General features: G+C 52.2%; 1 protein-coding gene and 1 long non-coding RNA gene across 4 annotated transcripts in view; one reads left to right on the top strand and one right to left on the bottom strand.

Annotated features, from left to right (window-relative positions):
* The first annotated feature begins 28 nt into the window (after positions 1 to 28).
* LOC309618422 lies at positions 29 to 1,477 on the top strand. The gene is made up of 2 exons (XR_014238463.1): positions 29 to 423; positions 637 to 1,477. It is a non-coding gene; the product is annotated as an uncharacterized lncRNA (long non-coding RNA).
* A 1,245-nt stretch (positions 1,478 to 2,722) lies between these two features.
* The window catches only part of RNF43 (ring finger protein 43), a 59,949-nt gene continuing 35,667 nt past the window's right edge, over positions 2,723 to 27,004 (bottom strand). For 2 of the 3 annotated variants that reach the window (XM_082372029.1, XM_082372027.1), the window contains exons 2-9: positions 17,644 to 17,766; positions 11,134 to 11,208; positions 10,894 to 11,025; positions 10,176 to 10,280; positions 7,999 to 8,160; positions 7,378 to 7,480; positions 5,021 to 6,376; positions 2,723 to 2,894 (exon numbers count right to left, since the gene is read on the bottom strand). In XM_082372029.1, the coding sequence (XP_082228155.1) occupies positions 2,851 to 2,894; positions 5,021 to 6,376; positions 7,378 to 7,480; positions 7,999 to 8,160; positions 10,176 to 10,280; positions 10,894 to 11,025; positions 11,134 to 11,202 (1,971 nt within the window). In that variant the 5' untranslated portion in view covers positions 11,203 to 11,208; positions 17,644 to 17,766 and the 3' untranslated portion in view covers positions 2,723 to 2,850. Of the gene's footprint in view, positions 2,895 to 5,020; positions 6,377 to 7,377; positions 7,481 to 7,998; positions 8,161 to 10,175; positions 10,281 to 10,893; positions 11,026 to 11,133; positions 11,209 to 14,715; positions 14,826 to 17,643; positions 17,767 to 27,004 lie in introns of those variants that run through there. The other variant, XM_082372028.1, reaches the window with a different exon arrangement.

Raw genomic sequence — 27,004 nt, forward strand, 5'->3', positions numbered from 1 at the left:
AGATGGTTTCTCCCGCCAGGAGGCGGGGCCGGCCGGGAGTCACCTGGGCCGGCGCGCGCCCCCGCCACCTGGGCCGGCGCGAGGGCGAGGCTGGGCGGCCGTTGGGCCTGTGGGCGGGGCCCGTGGGGGAGGTGCGGCGCGGTTGGCGCCTGCGCGGGAGCGCGCCGCGGCCCGGGCGGAATCACGGCGCGCGGACCATTTGATCTAGGCCGCTGGCACCGGGCCGCCGGTCCCCTGGAGGAACCTGGATGACAGCGGAGATTCTTTTTTGTCTTCCCGTCTTAAAAGCGCAGGGCCAGCGAGTCCACTGTCTCCCTGTGGATTATCTCTGCAGAGACGAAAAGAAATCCAGGGGCCGCCCCCCTCCTTAACAGGGAGGGAGCGTGATTGGGTTTCCATTTGCGTCCACAGGAACGCTGGCCGGTGAGCGGAAGGCCAGAAAAATGCATATTTAATTATTTCTAAAAGCTCTTTATGTATGTTTCCACGTTCCAGCTGATAATTTACGCTTTGTGCAGCTTTTAGCATTTAGATACAGTTCCTTTACTTCAGATCATCTGTAGGAGATTGTGTCGTTTTTGTTTTTTTTTTAAATTTCACCCTATGGGATGCTAAATGCCTTTCTCTCTGGTTCAGAACTGGGCACCAGACAACGACCACCTCTAACATACCTTTCCTGGAGAAGCAGAAAGGGAAAATGTGCTTTGTGAGGAGGAGAGCAAAGTCCTCTCCAGGCCCTGTGGAATTCTTCATACCTACAGTAGCACCAGGTCTGTTGATCCTCACAATAGCCCCGTGTGTAGGCAGAGGACAGTCATTTGTGTTTATCTGAATTGGAGCTTTGGGATATAAATAGTTCCAGGCCCTGCTGCTCTATCTTCCCAAGCAGGCCTCCTAAATTGAAACTGAGCTTCTTCAAGACCGGTCTGCTGCTGGTGCCCGTGCCATGTCGTGCTCAGATGGGCTCTGTGACTGGGGTTAGCATGTTCTCTATCACTGCATACTTTCTACCTTGGAACACAGTTCACTCTGTTGTCTCACGGGAGCTCTCTTAACAACTCTGTGAAGTGGGCCCATTTCATGGGTGGAAAAAGGCACCAGGGTATTTGAGTATACTCAAATATATCTGAGTATTTGCCCAGGGTCACAAAGAAAGTCACTGAAGCATTATAGAGTGTGAAGTAAACAGTACAATAATAGTACAGATAACGCACTGAACCACAATGAGAATCCAGTCATGCTTTCTCTTTCCCTGATCTCACTAAACCACGCTTTTAGGGGCTTACAAGCCAAGCCCACCACTGTACTCTGTCCTTTCATAAATCAGAGCCTAGCCTCTGATATCAGGAATAATTTATCTTTGCCCACGTAGAACACAAAGTTGTTGCCTGAGTGACAGTCATGACAGAAGAAAACGACGAGACCAGATCGAATTTATGGATAAATATATTAGCAAATAAATACATTTCTCAACATAGTGCCTGATTCAAGCGTCTTTCTGTCTGTTTAGATATAAATACCCACGTGGGTGCCTAGGTGCTAGTTCCCCACTGACTTTGAGGGAAGAAGATTCCCAGGTGGGGTCCTGTGCCCACTTTGCTCCCACATTCACATTCCAAATGGGATAATGCCTGAGGGGCCAGCAATGGTCCAACTGCCCTGGGGTGCATGTCACCCTGAGGAGGCCCCTCAGCCCTTGCCCACTCGATACCAGCTGCCCAGGCCAGGCTTCCTGCTCCAACTCCACTCCTTCCTGTGTGTCTCTGGCCTGCATGGCTTATACTGGGAAGCCGGGCCTCTGGGCCATCTAATCCCAAGGGCCCCATATTACCTCTCCTTTGTTCTCCCGTTCCCTATCCCTGGTCTGAGAGAAAACGCCCAGAGAAAACTTCCTTGTTCAGCTGTAATTTTGCCTTTTCTACCTTCATTCCTTCCTTCCTCTTCCTAAATATAGTCCAGCAGAAATCCTCTTCTTTCCGCCTACTTTGGGACTTTGAGATAGGCCGTCCCCAAGGAAGAGCTATTCCCTTCCCGCTACCCTCACCCCGACCCCCAGAGGAACTGAGGCTGCTGGAGTGACAAGGGAGTTTGACGATCAGAGGCTTCGACCCAGTTTCTTCAAGGTGCTGTACCACCTCAGGGACAGAACTGCACACCCTGGCTTCCCCTCTGACTTAATATAGTGGATCTGACAAGTACGGACAAGGAGGGAAAAACATCCTCCCTTATGCACCAGGGGAGGCCCTGCCTGGTGAAGCTGCAAAGCCCCCCTTTTTAGGGCTCAGGGCTCACCTATGCTCCTGATCTTTTCGCAAAGAAGGAAAATGATAAAAACCAGGGTTGCCGCTGATGCAGCAGCCTTACCAAGGAGGAGCCAAAGCCGGTGTGCAGGACTCTCCCAAGGAAGGAGGTGAGAAGGGTCATGCATTCAGCTGGCCCCGTTTGCTGGTATGAACATGAGGCTTGGAATGAGGGAGCGGAGACCTGCTGGGGCTGGGGAAGGAGCACCACCTTCATAACACCTGCCTATCTACCCGTCCCTAGCTTCCTGCTCGCAGGAGGTCCCAGCCTGCAGGGGAGGCAACCCGCACAAGTGGTAGCTCGTTGCCTGGCTGGACACAGGCTTGCTGCACTGCGGATGGTTCTGCAGACAAGGTCTGGAGCTGGGAGCAGGAGACAGCACCTCCTGCCGCCCACCATCACCACCCCTCTGCCAGTGGCTCCAGGAAGTATGGCAAAGAAGAGGGGTGTTTTCTGAGGTCCTTTCTCTTCTCCGGAGCAGGACTCTGTGCCAGGTAGGGTCCTGAGTCGTCTGGCGAGCACTCTTGGTTGGAGCTTGGCCTGAACACCTCACACGGCCTGTTCACACAGCTCCTCGAGCTCCTCTTCTGAGCCTGCATTTAGAGAGAGAGGAGGAAAGAGGTCACTGAGGGTCAGGCCAGTCTTCTGCTTGTTCCACCGGCAAGAGAGTATGGCTGGGAGGGAACTACAGAGAGGCAGGAGCAGGGAATGGGTCCAGAAGGGTGATCAGACTGAAAGCTGAGAGGGGCCCCCGTTGGGACACAGGGGAGAGAAAAACGAATCTAGAGAAAGAGATACATAGATAGCAACCAGTGTGTTACCAATACTTACTATTCATTCATTCGCCCAGTAAATATTTATTAAGCACTTGTGGATCTGGCCTGCTACCATGTGCCAAACAGAAGACCAAAAAGACTAAGCAGGGACCTGACAACCTTGTAGGAGAAAAGGTGTGCACGTAAGTGGCAATTATGCCACTGGGGGCAGGCCTGGGGTCATAAGAGATGAATCACGGAAGGAGAAAGATCATGTCCAAGTGGAGCATCAAGAAGGGCTTCCTGAAAGTGGAGATAAATGAGCTGGTCCTGCAGGAATAGGGAAGAATTAGATTTATGGGAACAGGAAGGCAGCAAAACCTTCTGGGCTGCAGAAACTGCAGGAAGTGTTTACCTAGTTTGGCTAAAGCTTGGAGCAGGGGAAGGGAAGGTGAAGAATGGAAAATAAGGTTGGGAAGGAAGATGGAGGCTAGCTGGTACTAGGGCCTTGAAGGCCAAACCAGGTTGGATTTTTCTTTACTCTGAACAAAACAGAACATTTGAAGATGTCTAGAGAGTTTGTTTGAGGAGGATGACGCCGGCAGCAGAATGGAGGGTAGGTGAGCAGGATCACGGTGCTGCGTGGCCCTGCAGGACACGACCCTGACGTGCAGTGCGCGGCCTTCAGGCCCTGTGAGAGGGAAGAGAGGAGCCAGGAGGCTTCCGCCCCGATCTGTAGGCTGCACCTAAGACATGGACAGGGGCCATCAGTACTGGAGGAGAATATGGTAAAGCTAGCGGAGACATGGTTAACAGAACCTGGCGTGGATTAGATCCGAAGAGCAGGGGAAAGGGAGGCACTGAAACCAGTTACGAGTTTGAGAGAGAGAGGGGAGGTAGCAGTCTGGCACCAGCAGCAATGGAAGTATACACGTGACAGGATTCAAAAGGAACCATAAAACACGTGGGCAGATCTGCATTACATGGCCCTATGGAAGCAATTGTTTTCTATACTATAACAGCTTGCATGCCTATCTCTCCACAGACCTGGGTCTCCTGGTTGACAAGTTCCATGTCCTCAGAGCCTGGAACCTAGCACACAGCAAGCATACAACGCAGAAAGAAAAATGGAAGGAAGAAATGAATGGATGGATGATAGCAGCTCTCAGGTCCTGCCTGTAGGATTCCCAGACCCCGAAGTCTTATATTTCAGGACCTTTGAAGAGAGAGGGGTCCTCCTAGTGATGGCTGTAGGCAAAGAGCTGTGTCATCCACCCAATGGGAAAAGATGGGGAAGAGTAGGGGTTGGGGGATCCGGAAGAGGAAGAGGAGGATTTGAGCAAATAAACACCCAGTTAAAGTCAAGGATTTACATTATCACCATTGGCTGCAATACAGTAATAGGGATGCACTGAGTCCCCAAGAAAATGAAGTCAGTCTTATTAACAAAGATGCATAGAAGGGAACAACTTTTTGCATCATTCACATAGCTCTTCTCATATAGCCCAGAATTATGGTTATCTGTAGTTATTTCTCCTATAAGATCTCATGTGGCCTGGGATTATGGTTTTCGGTAACTATTTGTCCATGCTCTCCTCAAGAGCAAGGAACAGTTCTTGGCTTCTTTGTATTTACAGCTAATACTGAGCTATATGCTCAGCTGTACCAATTTTTAAAATATTGAAACGCTCACGATTGAGCTGCTGCCCCAAGCCACCCCAAGTACTTTCTGGTGTCTCAGCCACACTGGTACCTCACCTGAGACCTCCCTAGGACCTGGCAACTAAAGGATCAACACCTGGCAGGGCCAGCGTCCCACGCTATGCCACTTGTCCACTATTTTGAATGTCACCCCTGTTGGACCCTTCTCAGCTTCCATCAACCCTTTGGATGACTTCACCCGTTCTGCCATATCCAGCTCTAGTCTCCTGTCCCCACCAGACCCATTTCCCCTGAAAACTCACCAGGCTGGGCTGGCAGCACCTGGCAGTGTGGGTAAGGGCATGGCCTACCCTCTGGGGTGCCAGAACTCCATTCGGAAGGCCCCTCCCCAGATGGGTATGGTCCTGGGGGCTGGCGTGTAGTCAGACACAACCACACCGGCTGTGAACTTGGGTAAGTAGGGCCTGAGGTTTCTGGTAGCAGCCTCCTGTCCGGGCCCGGAGGTCCAAAGATCAATGGGTGGGCCTCTGAGGACCAAGGATATGCCAGGCTGGGGCCATAATGGGGAAGAATCTGGCACACTCGGTGTGCAGTCAAGTCCTGGGGTCGAGAGGCTGGGGAGGGCTCTGAGGGACTCCCCCGCCGTTTCCTCTGTGTGTGTCGGACAGAGAGGCTGGACTTCTGCAAGTGGAAGAGGCTGCTGGGACCAGGGCTGGGGCTGGAGGCGTCAGCTGGCCCAGGGGCTGGCTTGGTGAGGGCCCTGGGCCGTTGTGGGTTGGGGAGCTGTCCTGACAGGGCTGCTGGGTTGGGTCTGGCTGCTTGCGGATCGGGTGAAGGCAGCTCTGGCTGGAGTTGTGTCCGAGGAATGGCAGGCCTGGACTGCGGGACTCCAGTTTCTGGGCCAGACTTCCTGCCGTGCCACTGGAAACGCTTTTTGTAGTGGTGGTGCCGGTGGCGGTGGTAGTGGACATGGCTGGAAACCTGGGTTTCCCCTGTGGGCACCACTGAGTCCAAAGAACGAGGCCGAGAGGCCATGCTAGGCTGAGCCTCCTCCGCCCGGCGCTCCCCTTCGGGGCTGCAGTACACCAGGGGGTCAAAGTCACTGCTCAGGGAGCTGCGGAAGGTAGAGCCGCTGCCGTGGGCGCCCTGCAGGCTGACGTCCGTGCAGCTGACCACCGAGTCACTCGAAGAGCCGTGACAGGGCCCTGAGCTGGAGTCGCTGGCTGGCCCGTCTGCCAGGTAGCCGCTGTGCTCCGTGCAGTAGCTTTCTCCAGACCCGCTGCTGTCGTGAGGCCTGGCCCGGCGTGGGGGCATGGGGCAGGTGGCAGGGTGCTGCAAAGTGCACCGCAGGTGGCTCAGCCCCCAGCCCTGCGCAGAGGGGCTCTGGGCCACTGCCAGGCGCTGTGGCTCACCTGGAGCCCGGGGATGTGCGCTTCTGGGGAGGCGGTGGTGCCGAGGGCCCACGCCTGGCTCCTGGGATGGTAGGAAGGGACCAGGCCGTGTGGGCCGAGCCGCTGCACTCCGGGAAGGGCCCGACAGGTAGGCAGCAGGCAGGTGGTAGTGGGCATGGCCGGGATGCTGGCGAATGAGGTGAAGTCTTCGGCCTGGTTCTTGGTAAGATCTAGACGGTCCCAGGGACTGAGAAAGCGAGTCTCCCTCTGGAAGAGAGAACCAAGAGCACAGGTGTTCGACTCCACAAACGGAAGGAGGTACATTCAGAAAAGAGAGGCTATAGCCTACTTATTGAGCCTGCATCGCCCGCAAGCTCCATCAGAGTTTGGACGACCAAGGATGCTCCTACCCTGCCTGGGCCCTGGGATGCCCTTGCTCCCTCCAGCCAGTTGTCTCCTTGGGAGTCCCACTGTGCATGGCAAGCCCTGCTCCTCCCAGCAGCCCTTTGGGGACTTTCACCCAGGGCCACTGCTAGCCCACACTGCACCTTTGGGTGAATTAGAAAAAGGCTCTCTTTCCTCAAGATACTTCACTTTCATCTTTTAGAAGATTGTCATAATATCCTGGTTTTGTTCAAACAGGATACTTTATTGCCAGAAAAGTGAAATAATAAATATACAAATCTTGGACTTCCCAGGTGGCGCAGTGGTTAAGAATCCGCCTGACAATGCAGGGGACACGGGTTTGAGCCCTGGTCCGGGAAGATCCCACATGCCGCGGAGCAACTAAGCCTGTGCACCACAACTACTGAGCCTGAGCTCTAGAGCCCGCGAGCCACAACTACTGAGCTCGCGCCGCAACTACTGAAGCCCGTGCACCTAGAGCCTGTGCTCCGCAACAAGAGAAGCCACCGCAGTGAGAAGCCCACGCACCGCAATGAGAAGCCCGCGCAGCGCAACAAAGAGTAGCCCCCGCTCACCGCAAGTAGAGAAAAGCCCGCGCGCAGCAACAAAGACCCAACGCAGCCAAAAATAAATAAATAGATAAACAAACAAACAAATCAGTCAGATTTAAAATCAACAAAGTTGTCATGAAAATACGTCATAAAGATGCCTGCAATGGAATGGCCGCCCCCTCAAATGAGGCCCCTTCGAGCAGTGCACAGTCCTGCCTTCTCCTCAGCTTCAAGGCAAAACACTTGCCCAGAGGGAAGCCCCTTCTAGACCCATCTGCCTGCACACAGGGGAGTCCTTGGCCCACCTCCTACCTACGATGTTGAACATGCAGAGGGGGCAAGTGCGATGCTGATGCAGCCAGGGGTCCACACAGGTACGATGGAACTCATGGAGGCAGGAAATGACCCGTAGCTCCTGGAGAAAACAAGGGGTCTGAACCAGAGCTGTCTGTAGCTACAGCCGTGGCCAGGAAGCAGGGCATCCCCGACTCCCTCTGGCCTCTCCTTACTGCCGCCATCTGCTTTCAAAGACCTCACAGTAGGACAGAAACGGTATGGGCTTTGATATCAAGTAGACCTGGCTTTTGCCACTTAGCTGCATGACCTTGGGCAAGTTTCTTAACAGACAGTTTTCTGCTGTAAAATGAGGCTAAAAAACTAATCTACCCCCACCCCTCACTGTCACGAGACTAAAACGAGACGATGCCTCTAAAGCACCCACTGCAGAGCCTGGCACGTGGTACACACTCAACAAACAGTAGTTCTCTTTCCCTGGAAAGCCAGGAAAATAACCCAACCTCAGGGCTGTCTGTGCAGGATACACAGGACATAGATGCAGCTCGAGCACTCACACCAGCCTTAAGTGCTTCCTCCCCCAAGCTCCAGCCTCCCTCCCGAGCCTGGTCACGGAGGCAAACCACGGCCCTGCCTTACCTGGCCCTCCGAGAACTCCTCCAGGCAGATGGCACACACAGGGGCTGAACTGCAGCTGCTACCTGAGTCTGGCCACTCGGCCCGGGCCCTCCTGCAGCCGGGCTGGTACCTCCTGGTGGCCAGCTGGCTGATGGCCCAGGCTGTTCGCTGCTGAAGGGGATCCTGGGAAGAGGGTGGGGCCAGAATGGGGCAAGGGCTCCTCTTCCCCCAGCCCTGGACTCCAGCTTGTACTCGGTTCCCAGCCACCCAGTTAGATCCCGTGACCACTTGACCACTCTGAGGCGTCTGTATCCTCAGAGTTCATACATGGCTCTGCCAAGCAGGCTAAGCCCTCCCATCCCATTCCCCCACTCATACGACTGATCCCCTTCCCCACTCATACCATTGATCCCATTCCTCCACTCACACTATTGATCCCATTCCCCACTCACACTACTGATCCCGTTCCCCACTCACACTACTGATCCCGTTCCCCACCCACACTACTGATCCCATTCCCCACCCATACTATTCATCCCATTCCCCACTCACACTACTGATCCCATTCCCCACTCAGGCTACTGATCCCATTCCCCACTCACGCTACTGATCCCATTCCCCACTCACACTACTGATCCCGTTCCCCACTCACACTACTGATCCCGTTCCCCACTCACGCTACTGATCCCGTTCCCCACTCACGCTACTGATCCCATTCCCCACTCACGCTACTGATCCCGTTCCCCACTCACGCTACTGATCCCATTCCCCACTCACGCTACTGATCCCCTTCCCCACTCACACTACTGATCCCATTCCCCACTCATACTACTGATCCCATGCCCCACTCACACTACTGATCCCGTTCCCCACTCACACTACTGATCCCATGCCCCACTCACACTACTGATCCCATGCCCCACTCACACTACTGATCCCGTTCCCCACTCATACTACTGATCCCATTCCCCACTCACACTACTGATCCCATGCCCCACTCATACTACTGATTTTCCTTCCCTCGATGACCCATGAGAGCAACTTTTTATCCAACTGCCTGCTTGACATCTCAACTTGGATATCTAACAGGCATGTCAAACTTGACAGGCCCCACGCTGAACTCCTAATCCCATGAACCGCCCAACCGCACACCTGTCCTCCCGCGGTCTTCCCCACCTCAGTAAAGGCAATTCCATTCTTTTAATTGCTCAGGCCAAAAATCTTGTTGCCATTCTTGACCCTTCTCTTGCACTCCATGATCAGTCCATTAGAAACCTGTCAGCTTTGCCTTCAAAGTGTATGGAGAGTCCAACTAATCCTCACCACTTTCACTGCTACCTCCCTAATCCAAGCTACCACTACTGTCCCCTGGATTCCTGTAATAGCCTCTGAGCTGGTTTCTCACCACAGATCAGGTGAGGTCAGATCATGGCTCTCCTTCCGCTCAAAACCCTCCCATGAGTGAAAAAAAAATCCTGACAACGGCCTTAACAGTCCCATACCACTGGGCCCCCATGAACTCTCTGTCCCCACCGCCTGCTCTGCCCTCTCACTCACTGGATTCCAGCCACAGGACCGTCTTGCTGTTCCTCAGACATACCGGGCACACTTCTGCCTCAAGGCCTTGGCACTTCCTGTTTTCTCGCCTCAATCACTTTCTCCCCAGGTATCTGCACAGATCACCCCCTCACCCATTGAGGGTCTTACCTGTAATGTCATCCTCTCAATGAGGCCTTCCCTGGCCTTGCTTTTAAAAATTAACCCTGTCCCCTTTCCATTCCCTCCCCTTTTCTATTTTATTTTTCTCCCTGGCACATGCCACCATCTAAATTATTGTATATTTTACTTATTTATTTACTCATTCATTTTACCTATTTATTGTCTGTCTCTTTCTACGAGAATGAAAGTTCCCCGAAGGGAGGAATCTTTTGTCTTTTCGTTCACTGCACTATCCCCAACACCTGGAACAGTGCCTGGCACAGAACAGGAGCTCACTTTATTTGTTGAATGAATTAACAAATGAGGACTCTTGTGGAGAGAGGCTGCTGGAAATCAGCAAAGTCATTTGCCGGGGTATTTAGGTGTAAACTGTTTCACAGGCGTAAGAGCACCTTCTTTCCTCACTTTTCCCTTCCTGCTCCCCACCTTCCCCCACACATGCACTCGCCCACCTCCACCAGGGAGCCCACCCGGCTCACCGGTCTGCTGTGACGGGGGCGGCACCGGATGCGCAGCACCGAGGCCAGGATGACCACAAAGATGGTGCCCACCACCGTCAGGAGGATCCACACGTCATAATCTGGCTGGGGGAGCGAGCAGAGAGGGAAAGTGTCACACTTCTGGAAGGAGTGGGGCCAACCCGGGAGAAACACAGGAGCCCAGGAGACACAGGGAGAACTGGAGGGCCCCTTGAGTCTTCCAGCAGAGGGGATGAGGTTGCAGGTGGGCTGAGGTGGTCCCTCTGCCCACGGGCACTCCTCCAAACGTCTGCTGTGAGAGGTACTATCTCGAGACCTGCGTGCTTGGGAAAAAGGGGACAGGGACCCCTCTACAAGGCGGAAGCTACCCAGCGAGCAGCTGGCCGAGCTTCCCAGTCGATGGAGAAATACCAGCCAGGCGTCAGGGGGCCTGGGGACCAGGGTTTCATTCTGGCTCTGCTACTCTGTGCCATGAAACCACGATGCTGAAAAACAACTTTAGAGCTCAGCTGGCCCAATCTGTTCATTCTGCAGATGAAGCTCAGAGAGGGGAAGAAACTTGCCTAGAGGTGCACAGCTGGTGGACAGAGTTGCGCTAGAGGGTTTCCAAGGTCTCTTTAGCTCCAGGAGTCTAAGGGCTTTTGGTGAGAGACACCGCAGGAAAAGGTGCGGGTGACAGCAGGTGCTGGGGCCGGGGCTGGAGACCTGGCGTGCTTACCCACGTTGGGGGCTCCTTCAGCTCAATCCTCACGTAGGCCTTTCGGTTCTTGTACACAAACTCCATCAGCTTCTCGGCATCATTACCCCAGATCAACACCACTGGCCGCGTCAGCCCCAGGGGCTGCTGCAGCTGCAGGAGGGAAAGTGCCCACAAGGGTGGCTGTGTCCTGACTTCTTCCCCGGCACATTTCTCTTCCTCCGTCCAGCCCCCTCCTCAAACACCCCACGTCCCGGGTACCTGTTCAGCAGCAGCGCGATCCTCCGTGATGTCAAAGAGGACGGCGCTGGCTCCCCGCTCCCCCGCCATCCGGGCCTGCAGAGACACACAGCAGAGGTCCCGCAGGGGTCAGACACACAGCCCATCCACGCCCTGGCCTCGCCCCCTCACATCCCTTCCTAGGATCTTGCACACACCACACCTCTGTACACTCCCACATATAACACATGCAAGGGGTCAGTGGGGTTAGGATCCCCTGCCCCGCCCCAGGCTCACCCAGGTCCACTGCCTTCCAGGACAACCTTCAGTCCTTCCTTTCGTAATGGGACAAACCCCTAACCGGGCTTAGTAGGTGCCAGGGGGTAGACTAGGCTCTTGGCCTAAGGATGAATAAGACACAGCCCCCGCCGTCAAGGTGCCCCCAGTCCGCCTTCACTAAGAAGTGTGAGGACCGAGAGCAGGGAGCGACCAGCACCCCCAGGGCCCGGGGGGGTGACCAGTCCCCAGTACAGAGAGGGGGACAGCTCCTGCAGAACAGAACTGGGCTTTCCAGGGGCCAGCCCTGCCTGACAAGAGGAGCCTGCAGAGCCTCCCGCCCCCCGCCTCAGGCCAAGTTCCAGGAGCCTGGGACGCCGCTCTCACCCAAGGCATCTATGACAGCCCCAGGCTCAGCCCATCTCACGGCTCTCTCTCCCTGCCACACTCTAGTCTGCCAACTCTTTCTCTGGCTCCAATTCAAGGACTTACTGGAGTCCCTGTCTGGTGCTTTATCCCTTCACCCCCTCCCTGAGGGTGGCAGTAGAGACTCGGGTTGGGAGGGACCCAAAGGGCTGTTCCCACAAGGATGCAAGTGTGCACACGTGCACAAGCACATGCACATGCGTGCTCGCCAAGGCTCTGAGAGGATCTAGCCAACCAGGCAAAGCAGAGAGCAGAGCCAGAAAGAGAACAAAAAGCAGGAATCTAGGGGCTCTGGGTGTGGGGTAAGACCAGGGAGATAAGAGCTGAGGGGGGGTGGAGGCACAAGGGCAAAGGACCGACAGACAGACCCTGTTCCGGCCTCACTGTCACCTCTCTCCCGGGCGCCGATGCTCTCCAGCGCTCCTCCCTAGAGCAAAGGCTCACCTTGCGAAGGCATTGGGCTGGGACCTCAGGCCCCTGGGGACTGCTGATCCTTTCGGGCCTTCCTGCAGGCACTGAAGGAGTTAACCCTTCTGCAAGTAGTGCAGTCAGGAAGAGCAGCCCGTGCTGGGGCTTACACTCCGAGCGCTTTGATCTCTGCTTCCCTTCCTGGCGAGAGCCTGTTGGGGCAGGTCTCCTGCCAGGCAGGCCAGGGGAGCGGCTCCTGCTCCCCTCCCAGATCCCTACTCCCCAGGCGGCCGCAGGGGGCAGGGGGCCCCTCAGAACAGGCAGCCTGCAGGCAGGAGAGCCCCGGGAGGGTGGTGGAGACCCTCAAGTGGGGCCTTTGCGGCCAGGAGGGCACCTTCCCTCTTCCCTTCCTCCTTCCCTGAGGAGCTGGGCTAGGCCCTCTACCAGCACCCAGGCCCAGCCCAGGCCCAGGCTCGCCAGGCTAATTGACTGGAAATTCACAGGACTCGAGAATGGAACTGCTGAAGAAGTGGAGGTCACAGCCTTCATCCTCCTCTAGCCTGTTTATTCCCAGGAAGTCTCCCCCACCGAGGCGACCCCAGGCAAAAAGAAGTTGTCCAGTCCTCAGAGCCCTCCAAACCAGGGCATGGGAGCAGCCCTAGGGGAAAAGGAGAAGGACTCCTTCTGCTAATCTCATAGTCCCTGACTTAACCAAGGGGTGGGGAGGTCACCCCAGTAGTCACAGAACTGAGACTCCTGGATCCTCAGTGCTACCAGGGCCTCATGTTTCTCATCCCCAGAATGAGACCTTGAACCCAGCCCAGCCTGGAAGAGCAGGAGGGAAGGGCAGAGACTTCCTTCTCTGGAGATGTTCTTACTTCCCTACCCCTCTCTTTTTGAAGGGTTGGGGTAGGAACAGTGGAAAGTAATTACCCTGACGTTCAAACACCCCAGCCGATTACAGCCCATAATTACAAAGTTGTAAAAGTGATCAAAGAGAGAGGGTTGGCCAACAGGGGAAACAAACAGGCCTTTCAGACAGTGGGTGCCTGTGTGCAGAGTTCTAGGACTCAAAAGGCAAGATTTGGGGCCAGATGGCAGCCCACTCAGGGGCTACCCATGCTGCCCTGCCGTCCGCCCGCACCCAAGCAAGAGGGAGGGAGGGAGAGAGAGAAGCCACTTCTTCCAGACCAGAACCTGGAAGACAGAGAGGACGGGCAGGCCCTCCAGACAGGAAGAATGGGCTTTAGAAAGACAACCCAGAGACCTCTTTGGGAGCTGCAAAGATTCAGCCAGCCCTCTAAGAGCAGCCAACAGGCTGTCCATGGCCTTTAGCAGTGGAAGCCAATACGTTCCAGGACTTCTGCACTTCCACACTCTGCACTTCCCTGCACCTTAGATTTTCCTCTCCAGACACAGTGACAGTCACTGTGTATCTCCTCCTCATCAAAGATTGACTGAGCACCCACTGTGCTCAGGGCACCAAGCCAGGGAAGGCCAAGCCCTCCAGAACAACTCAATCTAGCTGCGGAGACAAAGCATATACGTACGATTATAATGCTGATAACATTCTAGAGTACAAATGAATGAAATAGACCAGTCGTTTCCAAACCCTTTTTTCACTGCAGAAAGCCCTTCCCTCCATTGTGCCCCCCACAATACACACACACACGCACGCGCACACACACACACACACACACACACACACACACACACACAGAGACTGACACAAATCTTCAATACAAAACAGATAAAAGTGAGCTGAGGTTGAGGGTGGGATTAGGGGTAAGAAGGACCCTTGGCTTCCCCTCAACCCCAGCCCCTGCCAAGGCATCTCCATGAAACCTGGTGTGAAAAGCATGGCCAGAGACCCTGGCAGCATGCCAGGAGGGAAGGATTTCTGCTCCTAGTAGCCGAGCTGGGCTGAGCCAGTTAGGAAAGACTCAATACAAGAGGTGGGATTCACCTAGGCTTGAAAGCAAGGGGAGGAGGAAGGAGAGGGGATATAACCGTTATTGAGACCAACTCTGCCCAGACTGTTTAGGTTTGAGTACTAAATCTGCCATCAACCATTAGCTGTGAGACTTTGGGCAAGTCACTTAACTGCTCTGTGCCACAGTTTTCCTTTCTATAAACTAGGGATAATAACAGGACCTACTTCACAGGGTTGTTCTGAGGACTATATAAGTTACTCCATGTAAAGCCTTGTAATATGCGCCTGGAACATAGTAAGTGTTCCTTAAGTATTTATTTATTTATTTATTTATTTATTTATTTGTATCTGTCATTAAGCCACTCTTAAGTATTAGTTATTATCATAACATCTATCGCCATGTGCTTTGCGTACATGATTTCATTTACTCCTCACAACAATTCTATAAGACAGGCATCAGCTCCACTTTTGAATTGAGGAAAAGACAGAGGCTCAGAGAGGCTGAACAACTTGCCCGGGGTCACACAGCTGATAAGCAGTGAAGGCAGAATTCCCACCCAGGACTTCAGCCTTCTGAGTACCTGGTTAGCAGGGAGTGTTCTCTGTGGTAAGAGAGGCAGGCCTTGTACCCAACTTTTTTGCCTCCAGAGCCAGCTCCTTCCACCAGGCAAAAGGCCACTGCTCCAGTCCAGGCATGAGGTGCTAAGGGCCTGGGGGATCACAAGGATGGCTGTGGAGGTGCTAATAAAGAAACAGAAACCAATCTGGGTGACTAGGTAGGGGGAGGAAGGTGGTATGCTGACAAGAATGAGAGTCCAGAAGAACTACAGTGAGGGTCAGAGATCAAAAGAGAGAACCGTGACAGAAAAAGGCCAACCTTGTTAACTATGAAAGCATAGGATGATGATGCCAATGACAAGGACAGCAGTGACAGCTGCAGTCATTTATTGAGTGATTGCTGTGCGCTTGACATCTGTACTGTCTCCTCAACTCCTCATAACTACTATAAGATATGAGCCCTGTTATTGTTCCCCTTTCACAGATGGGGAAACAGAGGCTCCGAGAGCTGAGCGCACATGTCCAGGTCACACTGAGGGGCAGTGGAGAAGCCAGGCCCCAGACCTGGGGCTGCCTGGCTCAAGAGCCCCAGTTCCGGGGATGGGGACAGCACCACTGACACTAATTGATTTGCCAGAGCAGAGCTGACTGAGGTCAGTGGTTTTCGAATTTCCTCACCAAAGACCCACCTTTCCCTTATGCCTCCCACAAGCCCTATATTTAAATATGTTTTACCAAACTAACTGCATTTATTACACACAATTCATTTTCCTATGAGATAACTTGTATTAACACATTGAACTGATAGAATTCAACCAAAAGCAAAAAAAAATGAAGAGTTTAGTTAAGCCTGTGGGAAGTCTAAAATATTGGAAGTAGCCCAAAGATCCACATTACTACCTTCACAGACCTCCTTTGGGCCAGGGGACCCCAGGTAGGAGCTACTTGGTCAGGTCAAAGGATGAGAGATCCGAGGGATGCCTTGGACCTGACCCGCGGGAGAGCTTGGGGCCAGAGCAGTTCCGCAGAGTGATGGGGGGAGAAGACGGGCGAGGGGAAGCGGGGTGAGTATGGTGCGGGGGGTGGGGGGGTGGGCACGGGAAGCTCAGGCAGTGACCTCAGAAAGAAAAAAGGTCACAGGGCAGCAGCCAAGGTGCTTCTTCTGAACTCCTAATGGCTTTTTGATTTTGTGTTTTATTTAGCTCAGGGACTATTTGGCACTTGACGTACACTATTTTCATCCTCACAATGATCACTGGGGTAGGAAATAAAAGTCCCATTTTATGGTAGTGGAAACAAAGGCCCAGCAAGGTTAATTAAGTACCTCAAAGAGCACTGACCACATGTTCCTTGTCACCCAGTGTCTGTTCACATGGCTCATTTCTCCTACAGGAGAGTGGTCCTCTAGGGGCGAGAAGAAAACCTCCTATGTGGACACATCCCGGCGGGTTGCCGAGGGCCCACACGCATGTGAAATCATACGCTGCTTCAGAGGGACAGCAGAGCTCTCAGAACCCGTCCTCCTCCATCTGTCTGTCTCCCTCCCCTCTCTCTAACTCACACTCACCTACCTCACACTGGGCACTCATCTACCAAATGAATAAATGAATGGCATTTGCCCATATTTTGTCAAGCAATGGAAATGAAATAGTCAGAGGTAGGGTAGCTTCAGCCTAACAAAATGCTGCTGCCAGTAGGACACTTACCGTCCTGCAGAGACACCACACCCTCCAGCTCCTCAGGTGTGTCCTGGACCCCAGCTCCCACCTCCCCAGGGCCCCTTCTGCATCAGCACCAGGCTGGGAGAATATCTTCCCCTATCTGTGGGCACCACATTCCGAGTCCTGCCCGAGTCCCTGCCCCCTGGGGGATCACGTAAGAACCCAGGCTGTTTCCTTGAGACTCATGGCCCAGGAAACAGCCCTCGGGAGGATCACAAATCCCCTGGGCCAGAGTTCAAGGAGCAGGCGCATAGGGCGGGACTGTCACCGTCCTCTCCCACCACCCCTGGGAGCAGGACCCCCTCCCCCAAGTCTGCCTGACCATGCTACCCACAGTCTAACTACACTCTGGCTTGGCTCACCACGAGACTCTTTTCACCTATGTTCAGTTTTTCCAGCCAGAATGGGAGGTAACAGCACAGAGATTAAAAGCTCAGGTTTGAGAAGTGGACAAGCCTCGGTTCAGATCTCAGCTCCGCCCCTTCCTATCCCTGCCACCCTGGCAAGCTACTTAAGTTTTCTGATCCTCATTTGTCTTATATGTCAACTAGAGAATAACAATGTCTAGTTTTCCTGATTGTTGTGAAAAGCAAATGAGAATTAATATATATAAGAAGTATCTATCCCATGTCCCACCTGGCACATGACAAGCACAAAGAAAATAGTAACTAATGTTAAAGCAGGGGTCACGAATGCAAATGTTTACAGGCTCTATGAGGTAGCAGGCCAGTGGGGAGCATGGCAAACCAGAAAGCCCATGACAGTGGAAAGGTGGCAGCTGCTGCCAGCTCCAGCCAAAGGTGCCCTGAGGAAGTGCGGGGCTGACGGTTTGCAATCTCGGAGGAAGAGTGTTTTAATGGCTTCTGTTTCCACTCTTCTTGCATAGTGCTCAGAGAATATTTCTGAAAGATGGAAAAGCCCTCCAGCTGACCCCCTCTTTGCTCTGATGCTAGGCAGGGGAAGGGGTGTAGGAATTTCCAGGTGATGGGGGAAGAGCTAGGATGGGGCACATGCCCTAGATGACAGCCAAAACGTTCTGCTGGCACATGGCTGGTGGGGAGAGGACAGCGGCCTGAATTTCCATGTCTCTCAGACCAGTCATGGGTTATAAAAACCTGAATTAAGCACATCACTCTCAGGAAACAAGCAGACAAAGAGCACAGGACCTCTCACAGCCCAGAGCTGGGCGCACAGGGGTTCAGGGTGTGCGGGGGTCAAGTGCGAATCTACCTTGCTGGCCAGTGACAGGCAGGGGCGAGGGGCCCGCTGGGGACTCTCCAGCTTGACAATGCTGATGAATCCAGGCTCCAGATTGTCGTCGTCGCTGGCGTTGCACAGGTACAGGGGGTGGGACTGCAGAGAGAGAGAGAGACAGGTTAGGGGGCTCTAGGGGGCAGAAGGCATAACTCGAGAGCCAAGCATGTCCCCACTGTTCTCACAGGTACCTGGCAGGTCTCCTGGTGCCATGAAAGAGGGGGCCTTCTTATCAGATGGCCTCATGGTAAGCTAGGAGCCACCAGCTGTCATTTCAGGGGTGCCAGGGCCAAGGACACATGGCGGTGGGAGCAGATAGGAGCAAGAGGTGTGTAAATGAAGAGCCTGCTGCAAAGCCGTTCCAACAGTCCTCAGGCCCTGCTTTTCCAAACTGGTCAGCCGCAAAGGGCTCTTCTCCTGGCGCCAGCCTCTCTCACCTCCTAATTCTGCTCCAAAAATCCCAGGCTGCGAGCCTATATCAGTGCCTTCAGAATCCTGCCTTCCCTCCTTGCTCCCCCAGGGCAGTGCTGGGTGCTGCTGGAGCCTCCTGTCTCCTCGGCAGCTGTTGCCATGGAGATTCCCATCTCTCCTGTGGCTTGGGTCTTCTCACTTGGTGCCATCTTGCTCCTCTCAACATCCCCCTTTGCTTATCCTGGGATTAAGCAGGGTGCTGATAGGGAGAAGAACTGTTTTGGGGTGAGGCTTGGCTAAGAGTTAAGCCTTGAATAGCACAATTCCTAGGAGCTCGTTCTGTCCCCAGGAATGATGCGGCCTGCTCAGCCCACCTGCTCTGAGGGTATGGCAGGTCCAGTCCGAGACCCTGCGCCTCTAGCCCGGCTGGTGCTGAGCAACGACTAAGGGGAAGTGGGCCTTATCCATGCTAACAGGGACCAGAGGGCCCCTCATCAAAGGGATGAGACTGCCCTTCTATACACGCTCTTCTCCTTCAGGGTGATTCTAATACCCCCTTGAATCTAATTTTCCTAGAGTACTGTGAGAACAAAGGATAATCCTATGGGCCAGGGGTTCCCACATGGTGAAAACCCAGTGTATTCTGGCAAGAAAGGGAACTTCCTACTAGGGAGCTGCCCATGATTCCCTGGCTACTGCTGTTAGACTAAAGGACTTCCAGAAAGAACCATCAGAGGAACCAGAGAGAATTTTGAATTTATGAAGATGTTTATGAACATGATAATGTCAATGATGGACTTAAAAGCAGAGTCAGGGCTTCCCTTGTGGCGCAGTGGTTAAGAATCCACCTGCCAATGCAGGGGGCACAGGTTCGAGCCCTGGTCCGGGAAGATCCCACATGCCGTGGAGCAGCTAAGCCCGTTCGCCACAACTACTGAGCCTGCGCTCTAGAGCCCGTGCTCCGCAACAAGAGAGGCCACCGCAATGAGAAGCCCGCGCACCGCAACGAAGAGTAGCCCCTGCTCTCTGCAACTAGAGAAAGCCGGCACACAGCAACGAAGACCCAACGCGGCCAAAAAAATAAAATAAAATAAATAAAAGCACGGTCACTTTTTGAAGGCACTTTCAGGCTATTTCCTCTCACTGTATCACTGCAGTCCCTTGAACATAGTAGGTTCTCAATACATATGCACTACCTCACTTTGAATTGTATCCTTGTGAATAAAAATCTTTGGGCAGGGGGTGATGAGATGGGAGGGATGTCCATTCTTGCTCACAGAAATTAAGGACTATTAGTCTGGTGGTGATCGAGGTTTAGTGTGGGAGAAAGGTTATATATCCCCCTAACCCCCAGAAGTGGGCTGGGGCATGAGGTTGGGGGCTGTAGTGAAGCTGTAGCCCCCATCTCAACAAGCTCCATTAGTCTGTCCACCTGCCCGTTCATTTCTTCATTCTACCAACACTGAAGGCTCTCTTGGTGCCAGGCACTGTTCAATGCAGCAAGGAATCAACAATGAATAAGACAGGCTCCTTGCCTTAAAGAAGCTCAGAAGACAAGCGTGCAAACACTGTGTATTGTGATGTTACGATGCAGGTTCATTCAAGAGCTTGGGGGAGGGCCTGAGGAGGGGGCCCAACAATCCCATGCAGGAGGGCAGAGTGACCTCAGTGCTTCCTTGGGGACTAAATAGGTGTGTGTTCACCCAGTGGACCCACAACCAGGGGGGAGGGTAGGTTCCTGGCAGAGGAAGCGGCCTGTGCTGAGGGTTGGGAGGGGCAGTTAGGTCCGGCATGAAAAGTCGGCAAGAGCAGGGACCACAGATCTGTGTCTGAGAAGGATCTCCTGGTGACGGCAGAGGACAGACCGGTGTGGTGAGAAGTCAGGAGGCAGCTGCTCCAGCAGAACAAAAGATGTGAGACCTCCCTTCAGGAGCAGCCACAGAAGTCCACTGCTTTGCTTGCTCCCACACCCTACCCACGGTCCAGCTTTCTCAAGATAACTCCAAGATGCCTCTCACTGACCAGAGGGTCAATGGAGACAGGAGAAAGTCACTTTGGAGAAGAGTAGTCTTTAGAGAAGGATTTTCAAATACTTAACCACCACGCTGCCCCCAGGCCTTCGCGGGGGAACCAACGTGTACTGTGCTGTAGTGCCACATGGTAGGATGCTGAGATAGAGGGGAAAAAACGTGGTGCAGAGTCACCAGACTTCCGTGGTCCTGAACTAACTACTGTGGAAGAAGGAAGAGGAGGAAATGAACCATTAGTAAATGCCTTTGGCAGGCCAGAGCCTGTAGATGTTATCTCACTGTGAGGTAGGTGTGCTCATCCCCACTTAAAGAAGAGGAAGAAGCTTGAGCCTCAGAGAAATTAAGGTCACACAAGATTAGAACCCAGCTCTGACTCCACCCTCTGGAGTTATGCAACTCCAAATGAAACACAGAGCAAACCCGCCACTGTCCATGCTAATGCTGATGATGACGATGAGCGTGTACATTTATTGAGTAAATATGGTGGGCCAGTGAGCGTTCTAAGCGCTTTTGTGTACTACCTCTTTTTATCCTCATAACAACCCTATAATTGTCTCCATTTTAAAAAAGAGGAAACTGAGGCACTGAACAGTTAAGTAACACGCCCAGGATTACACAGCTGAGAGCAGAAGATCAGAGGAAATGGAAAGAAGTAGGATAAAATAAAAATAAATAAATAGGGCTTCCCTGGTGGCGCAGTGGTTGAGAATCTGCCTGCTAATGCAGGGGACACGGGTTCGAGCCCTGGTCTGGGAAGATCCCACATGCCGCGGAGCAACTAGACCCGTGAGCCACAACTACTGAGCCTGCGCGTCTGGAGCCCGTGCTCCGCAACAAGAGAGGCCACGATAGTGAGAGGCCCGCGCACCGCGATGAAGAGTGGCCCCCGCTTGCCGCAACTAGAGAAAGCCCTAGCACAGAAACGAAGACCCAACATAGCAGTCAAGCAATCAATCAATAAATTAAAACTTTAAAAATAAATAAATAAATAAATAAATAAATAAATAAATAAATAAATAATTAAGAACAATCTCCATTTGACTTTGAAAACATGATACCTTCCCCCAATTCATAACCAAGAAAATTTGCCTTCTTGATTATACATTCCTAAAGCATACAAGCCCAAACACAAGTCCCCGAAATATCGGTGGTAACTTCCAGGAATGTCCTAGGCCCTCTTCTCTTTTTACTTTCCATGGTCCCCCGGGTGACCCCAGCCAATCCCATGGCTTTGGTTTCCACGTAGAGGTGGTTAATTACATATGTGCAGCCCAGACCTCTCTTGAGTTCCAGACCCCAGGAGGGGCCTGGATGCTTCTGCCTGAAGAACCTTAAATGAGACGCCTCAAACTCAGCATGTTCAAAATTGAACTAATCATTTTATCCCTCAAAACTGTTCCTCCAGTGTTCCCTGTTTGAGGGGCTGGAACCACCACCCACCTATCACCCAAGTCAGATGTTACCTTCCTCCTCTCCTCTATCTCCTTCACGCCCTACCACTACCACCAACAACCAAGCACCAAATTCTAACAATTCTATCTCCTAAACATTTCTCTTATTTGTCCTCCTTCTGCCATTCCTACCACGGCTACTCTGACACAGGTCACCATCACTGCTATCCCAATTTACTGAAATAACCGCTTAACTAGGGTCAACTCACTCCCCAGCCTCCCCCCACCCCCACCCCCGCCCCCAGTTCCCTACACTGAAGACAGAGTGGTCTAAGATGCTAATTTGGGAGTGTCACTCTTCCTCTCTAAGCACTGAAAAGGCTCCTCATAGCTCTTAGAGTGAAGTCCGCACTTTTAAACACAGCTTAAAAGGCCCTGCCTGCTCCAGTGCCTTCACGCCCCGCCTCACGGCTTACCATCCCTGTCAATACCTCTTCCCCCGGCAACCCACGCTCCAGAAAGACCTTGTTTCATGTCCCCAAACACTCTGGTGCTTGCTGCTCTGTCAGCGTGGTTGGAGGCCCTCATCTGGGCCCCCCTTAGTACGCTGTATTTCCCCAGTCCTTTACTCACCCCAGCGTGTTTCAGTTGTCTGTGTACATCCCTCCCTCTCTCCCCCAGCCTTGACAGACCTCCACTGCCCCTCCAGTGCCTGCTACATAGGTTTTAAAATTAAATATTGAACGTCTACAACCAAATACCTATAAAGACAGCACAATGCCCACCAAATCCCGACAACCGTGGCTTTGGGAGAGGAATTACAGAGGAAATGGTGAAGAGACTTTGGTGTTTTGCTTTGAGTACTTCGATCATAGGCTAATATGTGGAGATATTAATTTGAGTTTCATTTTGTGCTGTTGTGGAAGACTAAAAAAGAATGACAGCTATTTATATGTTGTTCCTGTCTTTTCCCTCCTCCCATTCCAAGAAGAGAGGCTCGCCTTCTATTTCCTTGCCTCAGGGGCATTGGCCAAAAGCAAATGTTGCTAAAGACCTATCTTCCTGACTTCCATGAAAGACTGAACTCATTGAGGAAATGTGAGTGTCCTGAAGGCAGAAAGGAGAGGTGGCTTGGGGTTGGGGGTGGGGAGCGGCGCAGGTGGTCAGAGTCCCTGGAATCTTGAGGGGGGTGGGGGTGGGAGCAGCCTGGAGATGTGCCAAGTTGTCAGAAGCTACAGCCTGTGCCCCAAAAGGGGTGGACCCCAGGAGGCTGGACCCCGGCAAAGATGCTGTGTCCACCTGGATTGTGCTCGGACAATGGGCATATTTGTGGAGACCAGTGTGAACAAGTATCAGAGATGTCCCTTAGCTATTTCAGTTTGGCTGCTCTATGAGGGGAGTTCCCATGAAAACAAATTTCCATTGACCTAGTGGGATAGGACCTTGAAGTCAGGTTTAATTCAATTAAAAAAGTAATAAAGTACCATGGTATTTCTTGTATAGTCATATTTGTGGCATGAAAATCATGCTCACTATACTTCTGTATGGTTTCTTTTACAATGAGAGTTTCTCAAGTACATATTCTCAGATTAAAAGCAAAAGCCAAGAAAAGGCCATTGAACCAGGGTGCTGTTCATTACCTAGCAAGGCAGTGTTAGTCTCCCTGGGGTGTAACACAGGGGCTGTCTTTGCCCCCTCCTCCAGGGAGTTTTCAGCTGGAAAGAGCGCTCCTGAGAAGAAAACAGATCTAAATGCATCTGCCTCCTTGGGATGCAAGATGTCCTAATAACAAAGGTGCAAACATGATTTCTACATCGGCCACCCGTCCCCTCAGTGACACTAGGAGAGGGCCAAGAGAAATGGGCTTGCAGGATTTGGGGTGGATGTGGCTGGGGAGCGTTCCTGGAAAGTTGGTGAGCTTAAGGATTGGTTATTTGCATATTCCTAAAAGGCCAGGAGATGCGACACCCCGACACCCTGTTCCAGATGCTGCTATGAGAAGCAGATTAAGAGGACTTGCTCACAGTGTCCAGGCCACTCTGGCTGAGAACTCCGCTTTGCGCACACATTTTAAACACCTATGTAAAGATGTAGGTCTTTAGTGGTGTGTGTTGTATTTCACGCTCTTGTGTCTGTTCTCTATGTCTCTGTCCTCCTCCTTAAACTTATTTGTTCTGATTTTTCCCTTCCCTCCCCAAACAGACCTTACGTACATTTTCTGACTCCATCGTTTACCCATGTGACCTGGGGCAGGTTGTTACTTAGCTTTTCTCAGCCTCATACTCCTCATCTTCAGAATGGGATTAAAAAAATGCCTCCTGATTATCACGAAGACTAGAGATAATGGCCATAAGCGCCTAGCCCAGAGCCCAACACTCAGTAGGTGCTCATTAAAATGGTAGCTGTTTTTATTATTGCATCTGCAATGGTAAAATCCCTCCTTATTCCTGGAAGGGACAAAGCCCTTTCTGACTACTTCTCCCTTGGCAGTCGTCACAGCGCCTCTGAATGCCAGTGTTCCACAAGGCACAGTCTGGGACAGCTCATTATCCACGGTCACTTCCCTCCTGGGCTCAGCCCTCCAAACCCCACTGAACAAGCTCTTCCAGTTCTCAGCCTGCCTCCTTCCCATGAAGGAGGCCATGTGATCTCATTACCTCCTCACAAAGGGCATTCCAGGGCTCAACTGAGCCCCGAACTTAACGCTGGTCTTATTTTATCCGTGGCATCTCCTCCTCTTGGGGTGTGTGCATTTGCAAGCAATTCTTTACTGTCTCCTGTTTCCCAGCCCAGCTCTGCCGCAGTAATCTCTCACTTCTCTGATTCCACTTACAGACCTTCACCCAGGCCTTGGACAGGTAACTTTACTTCCTGCTACAATTTTGCTTTTGTAATCAGGAACATTGGCCAGGCATCAAAGGCACCTTCTACCCATTTCCTCTTTTCAGATTTTATAATCATCCTCTCCTGTGCAACCTCCATTACCTGAACTTGGAACTACCTGACTTTTATCTCAGGTGGCAGGACACACCAGCTTCATAAAGTCAAGCTCCTGTAGCTGGAGGGTTGGGAAAAGCAGACAGGCCTGGAGTTGCTGCTTCTGGCTCCCAGTACCAGAACAGTCTCTGAGGTCCAGTTTGGTCATCTTGCCCTTTAGTTAAAGAGGTCAATGCTCACATCTACAGGTTAGATCCTAATGGCAATAGTTTAGGCTTTGGAATTGTTTAGGATTTGGAAGCTTCTAGACCTCATTCCCATCCATACCTTAGCCTGCATCTCTACCTCTTTGGGATGGCTGAGTTTCTTAATCAATTAAGTTGGGAGGCTGGGGAATTGTCAAGAAAAGTTTCCCTTCATCGATTTTGTTAAAATGCTTTTACAAGGAAAATATATTCCTGCTTAACTGTGTAATTTTTTTAAGGTACAAAAGAAAATAATGTTGGTGGGATGAGAGAAGCATAACCCTGATGGAAAGGGACTAGCAAGAGAGAGGATGGATGACAGAGGCCTCCAGTATTTCTAACTTGATCCGGAAAAGCTTTCTGGGGTCAGGGGCGCTGGTGAGCAAGAGGGCTGTTAACAGAAGAGCTGAAAGGACCCGCCAGCTTCCAAGAGAAGGCAGGGCAACCGTCTGAGTGGAGGAGCTGAGCCCACCAAGGGTCCAGTCAGGGGGCTTTGCATGTTGTAGGCCCTTAGTATTTGGTGAAAGAATGAATAAGGCTCAACTTGAATCCAATTGTCATACAGTTTATAAAAGAGATGTGAATTGCTAACAGCTGAGCCTGGTCCAGACCTGTAAGGGACCTTTAAAACTTGCTTTACACAGATGAGGAACGCGAGCCTCACCTTACAGATGGACCATGGTTACATACGGAGGCACTCAAAGGAAGCTGAGTTCTCCTAAATTCAATCCCAGCTCCCTGACTACTCCACCACGCCACCTCCAGGTCTACGTGTCGGGAAGTATTCTGTGTGGTACAGCAAACATCAGCCGAGTACTACAATGCCTGAACAGAAGGCTTCAGGAGGGCCTACATTTCTAGAATTTTCAAACTTGAATCAGTCTTAGCAACAAGACAGAGCCAAGTCTGTCTGCTCCTTCTCCCTCTGGGCCTAGGCCCTCTCTGCCCGGCATCCTCAGCTCCCTTCCTCTCCCCTAGGGCTTATCTCATCTCTTCTAGCCACAGCAAGGCAGCCAGACCCAGACACTGCTCAGAGGCGCTTTCCCAGTGAATAGTCTGTGTTTGTCTAGGATAAGAAAGGTGTGTCCTAAAATTAGAGGTCACAGAAGCTCAGACCCAGATAATGGACATTCAGCTAGACTGCCATCTCTCTCACTGTCTCCCCCCCACATTAGAGCCTCCATTCTTCAAGTTAAAAATTCACCTCTGCTTGTCTCAGATCGTGTCCAGGCTCCGTGATGGAACTGGGCCTCTTTACCCTATGATGGCCCCGTGGTGGGGCTTTCCTGACCGCACACTCTGCCTGGCGTCTTTGTAAGGGTGGGTCAGAGGGTCATAAGCAGAGCCACAAGCAGGAAGAAGAAAGGGTGGAGAAAGAAGAGAAAGCTAACCATCTGAGCTGTTTTTGAAATAAATTGATATCAGAGAAGAAACCTTATTTGGCAGTAACCAGAGAGAGAGAAGGAGAAAAATCACAACTACCCAAGAGGTAGACCTTTTGTCCACTATCTTCCCATATAGAAACAGGTTTTGCCCTGACTCAGTCCAGAATGACCTCTAGTTACAGGGGCACCAAGAAGCTACTCATGAAGTTAGGAGCAAAGGAGAGGGAGGAGCCCATCAAATACCATTTTAGTTACATCAGCACACTTTGGAAGGAAGGCTGTGAAATAGAATACCAAGGCTCTGAGGCCCACAAACGTCGAGACCTTAGAAGACACGCCAGTCACGTGGTTTGGACTCTCTCCCTCCACCAGGTGAGGCATTCACCTTGCCTCAAACTGCTAAGAATCCTACCAAGAGGTCCTGAAATGTCAGCTGAGTTCTGCCCTCAGTTAGTGACCACTGTCGTGGGAGATTCTGACGCCCGCCCTGACCTCCATCCTATTGGAGGCACCACTTTTGAGGCCCCTCATTTAGCCGGGTCTCGTTCAAAGAGGCCCCTGCAGAAAGGCTGAGGTCTTCACACAGGTGGCAGCATCGCGAGGGGTGATACCTGCTCCTCACACTTCCAGGCTAAGGGTCTAAGGAGGCTTTGGACAGGGCCCTTCCCAGGCATGGCCTTCACTCTTACCACAGTGAGAGGGTTCACTGAACTCTCACATTTAACCCAATGTGCTGTTTGCAAACAGCCTTGACACAGTTTGCTTTATTATTTTGTTATTCTTGTTCTAGCCAAACTCATGCCAGAGATGGTAGGAATTTAGAAACCTGCTGGAAGCAGGGACTGTTTGTTTTTAAGTAATTATTTAGGTTCAGATTTTATTGCTGAAAAGGCCAAAGACTAAAACCAGACAGTCCTTGTGAAAAAGACCAAAGAAAT

This window comes from Balaenoptera borealis (genome assembly GCF_965194805.1).
Source record: "Balaenoptera borealis genome assembly, chromosome: 20".
NCBI lineage: Eukaryota > Metazoa > Chordata > Mammalia > Artiodactyla > Balaenopteridae > Balaenoptera > Balaenoptera borealis.